Below are 9,077 nucleotides of genomic sequence, written 5' to 3'. Positions count from 1 at the left end.
ATTCTATAACTATATTTCATTCCCACTATACATTTATTGTTTATCCTAGGTATGTTTTATATTACACCTCCCAAAGGAAAATTATTATTGTATTGATACAAACAAAATAAAATAACAAAGTATTCTGTGTTTTCATATATTTCTGTTATTGCAAAATGTTTGGGTTTTGTGCTTCCAAAGGATAGCTGTTGTCATAATATTACTTGGTATCTTACCTGGACAGAAGCAATATCTAATACTTTGGCAAGATGCCTCTATCCCAGATCTGCTTTCAGATCTCTGCAAACGTTTAGCACTTTTAGGTCTGACAATATCCCAAAAACTGCAAGCATTAAATCAGAACCTCTCAAAACTAAAAATAAATAGAAGCAAACAGTGCAATACTTGAGTAGCCTGTAAGGGTAATCTAAAGGAAGGGGAAGAGATGGGGAACAAAGGGGAGGCAGGGGGCACAAGGGAGGAATGTGGATCTTCAACCAGCACTGCAGCAAGGGACAAAAACATCAGAAAGTTTATGATGAATGGAGTAAATACGAGTCAAAATTCAGAAATGGCTTAGTGTTGTCTGCCTGGAAAAGAAAGTGTTATTAGGGACAGGATCTCTAGTTATAGTTATACAGTGGTACCTTGGTATAAGTCCTTAACCCGTTCCAGATCCTTGGACTTATACCAAACATTTCTCATAAGAAATAAAAAGAAAATGATTAATCCGATCCCATGAAAAAAATTCTATTGTTATTGGCATATTATACATTGATGGGGCTGTATGAAATAATTTAAACACTGCCTAATACTAAAATACATAAATACAAAAGCAATTAAATGAAATAAATGAAAATGTAACCTCACTTTACAATACTGAGAATAGTCGAGTGCCTACTAGGATGGTGCTGAGAAGGGAGAAGGAGGAGATATTATGTATATCACAGAGAGTTATAGCGCGGGTTGTTCACTGAATGGTGGCAACTGGCGTAATGACACTCATGGGCAGTCGTGGCTTTGTCTTGAGAGAGGTAAATAAGGGTATCACGCGGTGTTATGACTCGTTGTGACCAATACAAGTTCTAGCACAAAGGTTGTATACCAAGCAAAGTCCAAACAGGACTTACACCAAGTTGGACTTATTCCAAAGCGGACTTATACAGAGGTACCACTGTATATATAGTTATAGAACGCTTCAACAGGTTCGCTAAAAATTATTTGCGTAAAACTAAAACTGTTTTTACTTAAAACTAGTCAAAGTTTCCCCTCTGTTCCTAAATATTTACAACACATACATGGATAAAAAAGCATACACACCCCTGTAAAAATGCCAAGTTTTTGGAACATAAAAAATGAGACCCCAATAAATGATTTCTAAACATTTCCCACCTTTATTGTGACCCTATAACCTGTTATAACACTGCCATGCTTCACTATTCAGTCCAATATTTTAGCCATCCCCCATTTCTTCCAATATATTCTCATAAATTCAGGTCTGCTCCCACAATTCTCAGGCTGCACCTCCCCACATCAAATCCCATTACACACAACGTATAATACACCGCACCCCATTACACACAACGTATATTACACCGCACCCCATTACACACAGTGTATAATACACCACACCCCACCCCATTACACACAACGTATATTACACCGCACCCCATTACACACAGTGTATAATACACCACACCCATTACACACAACGTATAATACACCACACCCCATTACACACAACGTATATTACACAGCACCCTATTACACACAATGTATAATACACCGCACCCCATTACACACAGTGTATATTACACCGCACCCCATTACACACAACGTATAATACACATCACCCCTTTACAATGTATGTGTTTAACAGCTAGTTGGCTCTCTGCCTCAGCACCACAAAGCTGACTTCCTGTGTTCCTCCCGTCACTTCCGGTCCCCATCCCTCTGGCGATGAGGATGGAGTCAGTACCTGCTATGGCTGAGCTCCCGCTGCTTCTTATGGTCGGCCTGTCCGTGTGTGTGTGCAGTGGCCGGGCTCAGACCGACAGCACCCCGGGACCCAGTCGGCCATACAATGTCCTTCTTAAACAGAACATGGGTAAGTGCCGACCCTCCACACAGCAGGACCGGGCTGTATTCATGTGGCTGAATGAAAGGAGTGACGGGGACATCACAGCATACAATGGTATCATACGATAATACCGTGCTGAGTGTTATCGTACGATATCCTAGGTATGGTCGTGCTGTGTTATATCACTCTCTATGGGATGACAGCTGGGGGTGTTGGATCACGTGCCTATTTCGTATATCTTTATGTACATTGTATAATCTGTATATATATATATATATATATATATATATCTACATGTACGTCGTATAATCTATCTATATATATATATGTACATTGTATACTCTCTCTCTCTCTCTCTCTCTCTCTCTCTCTATATATATATATATATATATATATATATATATATATATCTATATGTACATTGTATAACCTTTATCGGTTCGGATCGGAGAGAAGATCTGTGCTGCGTCCATTCCCAGTCCGTGCCGTGTCCCATGGCCTCATCCCGTTATTTGGCACCTCCATGTCAGGGGTCTCCATAGGATTCCCATACACGGAGCGCTGCCTGTAATACACCCCATACCGACAATCCCATTTATTTGATTGGGGGTTACAGAATGTTCACCAAGTAAAATATTGTTCGTTGCTCCCAATAAATAAGGGCAAGAGCTGCTAACTTCAATCATTATTTGGTGACAGCGGCGGATTCAGAGTTGCAGTTCCAGAAAATCATGCATTGTGTTTGGAAGAATTGCCCCAAAGCTTCAACCATTGCAAGGTGTTACCTTCCGGGTGTTTGGCTGCTCCCGGGTGGGCAGTAGATTTTTCTGACACCGAGGTATGAAAGGCCCCTTGTTGGATCACCTTTGATTACAGCACACACACGTGCTGTGCTGTCATTCCCATATTCTTATCTAATATTTGTAATAACTGGTCGCCCAGATGATGGCAGGGTCTGATTGCTGCATAATGTGTTATACATTGTCTACAACATAGCTTCCCAAACTTTTTTGGGCCAGAGCCCACTTTTTCAAAGAGTGATTCAATAGCGCCCCCCCCTTGGGTGAACTACTTTTTTTTTTTGGAAAACAAGGACAGATTTTACATTTTTTTTGTTAGAAGATAATAACAATATTGATGTATTACCCAGAATATAATTAAAATAATGAATATGGTATTATTAGTGAGATGAGCTTGGTGGTAAGTGTCCAGCTACGTGTAATAGACGCCCCAACAGCTGCTCAGTCCGTCACACCGCAGCGTCAGCAGAACTGACTCCATGTGCAGTGAGCGGTACTGAGCGTCCCCCCTGAGCCAGGGTGCCATGGCATGTGGAAAGGATAACCGCAGTGCCACCTCACCCCCAGTCTGAACACAGCCTTAAAGTTTGGTGAGTAAGCAAATTTATATTTAAGACACCATAGCGCACCGACATATGGCAATACCCTAATGCTTAATGCCATGTAAGTGGCCCCGGGGGGTCCCTAATATGTAAACTCAATTTTGGGACCCTGGTCTTGAAATAGCCAATCACTACAATTTTTACTTTATATAGAAGGGTAGATAACACATTTATTTAATAAATGCCTTTTTAAAAAAAAAAAAAAAAAAAAGACAAAGTCCTTCCTATGTTAGCTATTAGGGCTGCGGCAGTTTTCTGTCATTGAAAAAAGAAAGATGGTGATCGTGCACAGGGAGATCGGCACTTTCTCGGCACTAAACTCAAAAGTCCTCCAAAACAAAAAAAATACACTTACACTTACCAGAGCAGTCAATTGGACCAGAGGTCTCTTCCATTGAGTCCCACATTGGCCGGGCATTCATCTTCGTGTTGGCGCCATCTTCGCCTTTTCTTCCTGCTTCTTTTTCCTACATCACCCCACACTGGCGCGAGATCAGTAACGTAGACGTAGAATTTGTTTTTCCTTTTTCACAAAAAGGCTCCTGAGAGCATCTCAGGCATGATCAGAAGGAGCACCTAAGAGTCTCCCGGGATGCGTGACGTAGGTATCCCGGGAGGCTTTGCGCTCCCATTCTTTCTCAATCACCTAGGCCAGGGGTTGGCAAACTTTTATGGCCCCTAGGCCATTTCAGGGGTGGGCAGTAGCACACTGGGCCAGACTCTGAGTCCCGCCCTAATGGCTCCACCCACCACCAGGGAACACCTCTGAAGTAAAATCCCTCCCCTCCGTATGCGTATACATGAAAAGGGTTGTTGTAAAATTGTGAGTTTAGGTACGCTTTAGGTTTGGTATTAGCTCTCTCTCCACATCATAACACTGCCCCCCACAGGCCCCCCCACATTATAACACTGCCCCCCACAGGCTTGGGGACTTCTCTGCCAAGCAGTGTATTCTGTGTATGTGCAAAATTGTTTGTAATTGCTGTTTTGCCATAGAATATAACTGATTGCACCTTTTGTTGTTTTGCAGTACTTCTAGGAAGCATCTTAAGTGTTTTGTTTCTTGCCATGATCGTTCTGGCTGTCTGTGTGTACAAACCAATCAGAAGACGGTAGCAAGGAATTTGGGACAACTTCTAAATGAAGAAAAAGCCTGATGCCTCCCCCCAGCATCCATACTGTTAAGATGGGGATGGTTCTAATGCTTTTGCCTTGTCAGAGCTCCATTTACCTCCTCGGTTCTATATGCTGCTTCTAATATTTTTTAACAATAGTATTATGTTTTCATACGATTGACCCTAATTTATGCTGTGATTATTTTGTAAGTGTATGTTTGTACTGGTTTAATATTAAACACTGGACCTTGCTTATGAAATCATCTGATAGAAGACTTTTTAGGCAGCTCAAAGCATTCAATAAAATTGAAAAAAAGCTTGGAAAAAAAAAACACCTGCATAGATGGTTGCAACCAGTTCAGGCAAAATCTAGGGTGGTATTTCGGCACCCAGAACACTTGCATTGAGTGTCTGAAAAATCACTTATTTATTATTGATTTTTGCAGTCAGTAAATTTATTACAGTCAGTAAATTTGCCAAATCTGAACCAAGCCTAAAATGTGTGACTCCCAAACTATTCTTTGCCTGTGAAAGGTGGAATCTGAAATGTAGGTAACAAATAACTGAATGGGGTTGTTGCCAGGCCGGATCATATAGATTTCTGAGGGCATCTGATGTTGATTCATGGATTCACTACTCGGAGGGACAAACTGGAGGAATGACCTAATATTGTCAGTGGGAAGATGAAAGGTTCTAGAAGATGCTGATTATCACAAACAGTATTATTTGGGACGTTTTCTGCCTTTTGTAGCCACATTTTTTTTGAGATCTGAAAGCCTAATTAGGACTTCACAGTCATTTAGCAGGTCCTAAAGGTTCCTCAAATGTAGTTGTCCCCATCATTATATCATAAACATCCAAAGCTGAATACCTGTACATATTGAGACCTAGTAGATTTGCTTTCTAGGGGACATCACATGCAACATTTTCTCACACAGACACAAGTAATGGTAAGGCTTTTACAGGTATGCTTCTTTGGAGGTTTTTGATTTAGCGACAAGGTCACCTAATTACAACTTATTATTTGTAAAAATATATTCAGTTACTTACAAGCTTCTTAGTGTTTTCTAATCACAGATTGGTTTTAAAAGTCTCATTGTACCATTATTCTGCCTTCAGTTCTGGATTGATTGTTGAATTGGAATTTGCTGGCATAGGAAACTCTTATAATATACACTGCAGGCCTTCAGAGAATAGCTGTCATTGTCACGGATGAGCTGCCTAGTTCACATGAAACAATGGCAATAATAAAGGGCAACTAAATGTGTGACTCCTCAATTCACGTTCTGTTGTAGGTTGGCACTATCTTACTTCCTAGCCTTGATTGGCTGTGCTGGGATGATATAACTCCTGCGCAGACACACAGCAAGCCACAATTGCCAGGTTACCCTGCGCATGTGCAATCCAGAAACATCTGACAGCTGGGCGGTGAACAGGTAGGTAAGACCGGTCATTGTAGAAGGGACAGGACCAGTGTTTGAACTTCTTACAGCAGGCAGCAGTGAACAATACTGAACCACTTACTGACACCGGTATTCATTCTGTGTAGGTAACTGTATGATCTTCACACTGCCCCTACTAAAATGTGGTGTCTCACCTGTGGAAGGACTAGGATAGGAGGAACCAGTAACCGCACCATGACCTCCCCACCATTCTGAACCATCATTTATTAGATGCCAGTGAATGAGGCATTAGTAACCCACCATAGACATTAATGTGGTGCAGTAACCTTTCTTAACTAGGTAAAATGTAATGTGGGAAAGCACTGTAATCTACATCAACCAACCTCAGATATGTTCAGTGTCTGTGTGCCCTGAGGGAAGTGAACATAGAAGGTTGCTACAAATGATTGCATTTGGTTGCATTTGCACTTTTATATCAGTGTGTCAGTCTGGATCAAACCTATTGTACAGCAGATGGAAAATGTGTTTTATATATTGTATGGATTAATGATTTTATTACCTGCTATTTATATTTGTTCTCAGAAATGCATGTTTGAATACATTAAGTTAAACAATTTCCCTTCATAGTAAAATAAAAATTGCCATTTTAAAACTGCTTGTTTATGTTGCATAAATGCTTCTGCTGTATGTTGTTATACGACAGTGTAACCTTTGCTAAATGCCCAATATTTGACAGATGCCTTGGCATAGGGTGGAATGATGTTCTGACATCATTATTAATTACAACTTCACTGACATCTTCATCTCAAATTTTAAATGTTCATTGGGTAATTATGTTCCAAGTGAGTCATTTTGGGGTCATGTGTGCAACTCTTTACAAGTAAATATTGCAGTCTTGATTGCATTATTCACAATGGAATTTAAGTATCTTGAGCTACATTTTTATAATATATATGTAAGAGTAAAAAAAAATATAAAAGTTTGCATTGCATTAAGCATATACAGAGTAAATATATTTATATTATTATTATTATTATTGATAATAATACACACAATGTACAAGTTAAATTTGTGCTCCCTCTAGTGGAGAATCTTTACATCTACATTTCTTTGTATTCAAAGAGGGAACTAAACTCAAAACTGGCAGAAAAAAAAACTACTTACCTTCAATCTAGCAGGGTAGTCCGATCCAGCTGGAGGTATCTTGCATCTGGTCCCACGTCGTTCTGGAGCCGGCCCTCCAGGCGCCGCCATCTTCTTTTCTTCCTGGTTCCTCATTCCCATTAAATGTACAGCGCTTTAAAAATCCTATTAATAATAATATTAATAATAATGTCACCCGACCAAGGCGCAAGATCGGGTGAAGTAGGATGAAAAACAAATTTGCCAATCCCACTGCACCTGCATGAGATTGGCAAATGTTTCTATTTGCACAAAAAGGTTCCTTCAGTGCAGAAGGAGCACTTCAGAGCTTTGCGCTCCCATTCATTCTCAATCGCCTAGGCAATCGAGAATTAGGGGGCGGTGCTGCACCATTTTTTTTTTTTTTTTTTTTTTAGGTGTTGCACCTAAAAAACAACAGAATTTTTACCTTACATCAGAGGTCTGCAATTTTTACTAGGCCATTTTAGGGGTAGACAGGAGCACTCTAGGCCAGACTCTCGAGTCCCGCGCTAATGGCTCTGCCAGGAACGCCCCCTGAAGGAAAATCCCTCTCCTCTGCAATTGATACGAGGAGAGGGAATGCTCCCTCTTTACCCCAGCGGCGGAAGTGTTAATGCCCGCCACGGTCAATAGGGAAGGAAGCCACCACACAAAGGCTCAAGACCCGCATTCGGCCCTGGAGCTCCGGTAGTTCTGGTTTTGTCCCAAGGTTGCCAGCCGGCGTTAGGCTAGATCGGCAAGGGGCGTTAGGCCAGAACAAACTACCGGCTAGGCAGTATCTGGCCTAAAGGCTTGAATTTGCCGACCCCTGCCTTACATAAAAGTGTTTTCTACCCTTTTATGTAAAATGAAATTTCTGAGTTTAGGTAGGCTTTAATATAAAAGAGAAAGTAAAAAGAATGCCTCATAAATTAGTTTAGGGCAGACATTGCAATTATTACCCAACATACAGCAGCTTCAGAAAGTATTTTGCTCCCCCTTTTTTTTTTTAAGTTTTGTTATGTGTAGCCTGGTGTTTCAATTCTTTTTTTTTTGCCCTCAGTAATATACACTCTGTACCCCACAATGACAAAGTTAAAACAGAATTTTAGACAAATTTGTTAAACATTTGCACCTTTGGCAGCAATTAGAACCTTGAGTCTTTTTGGATATGATGCAACAAGCTTTGCACACCTGGATTGGGAGATTTTCTTACATTCTTTTTTGCAAATCCTCTCGAGCTGAGTCAAGTTGGATGGGGACCATCGGTGAACAGCTATTTTAACATCTCTCCAAAGATGTTTGTTGTGTTGTCTTTGCATCATGTTGGAAGGTGAACCTTCTGCCCAGTCTGAGGTCCTGAACACTGGAACAGGTTTTCATTGAGGATATCCCTGTACTTTGCTCCATTCAGCATTCCTTCAGTCCTGACCAGTCTCCCAGTCCTTGCTGCTGAAAAAATACCCCCACAGATGGTGCTGTGATGCTGCCACCACCATGCTTCACTGTTGGGATGGTTTTCGGTGGTGCAATTGAGGCAAAACAGTTCAATCTTGGGTTGATTGGATCAGAGAATGGTGTTTCTTTTTTATGTAGTTTGCGCTAAGGAGAGGATTTAGTCTAACCACTGTGTTAGAGTGTTAAAGCCCAGATAACTGCAGCCCTCCACCTATGGTTGTGCTTCTGGAACTTAGTACCATCTCCACACAGAATCCTTGGAGCTTAGTTACCTCTTTCACAAAGACCCTTTCTACATTTACAAAATTGTCTAAAATGTAGCTTTCCCTTTGTAATGGGGTACGGGGTGTAGAATAATGAGAAAAAAAAAAGAATTTAAACCATTGTAGCCCAAGACAGAAACAGAACAAAATTGAAAAAAGTGAAGGGGGTCTGAATACTTTTTGAAAGCTGTGTGTGCTCACCGAAAATATAAATTCTGTACTTTCCCTGTAAAA

The 9,077-nt window shown here is 40.8% G+C and overlaps 1 protein-coding gene across 1 annotated transcript; it reads left to right on the top strand.

The window, feature by feature from the left end:
• Positions 1-1,919: 1,919 nt before the first annotated feature.
• Positions 1,920-6,634, top strand: C6H12orf76 (chromosome 6 C12orf76 homolog). Its single transcript, XM_072415401.1, has 2 exons — positions 1,920-2,086; positions 4,492-6,634. The coding sequence occupies exons 1-2, from the start codon at positions 1,939-1,941 to the stop codon at positions 4,575-4,577; spliced, it is 234 nt and encodes a 77-aa protein (XP_072271502.1). The 5' UTR covers positions 1,920-1,938; the 3' UTR covers positions 4,578-6,634.
• The last annotated feature ends 2,443 nt before the right edge of the window (positions 6,635-9,077 follow it).

This window comes from Pyxicephalus adspersus, chromosome 6 (genome assembly GCF_032062135.1).
Source record: "Pyxicephalus adspersus chromosome 6, UCB_Pads_2.0, whole genome shotgun sequence".
NCBI lineage: Eukaryota > Metazoa > Chordata > Amphibia > Anura > Pyxicephalidae > Pyxicephalus > Pyxicephalus adspersus.
Note: the sequence above shows the minus strand (reverse complement) of the source record. Positions and strands in the feature narration are given on the sequence as shown.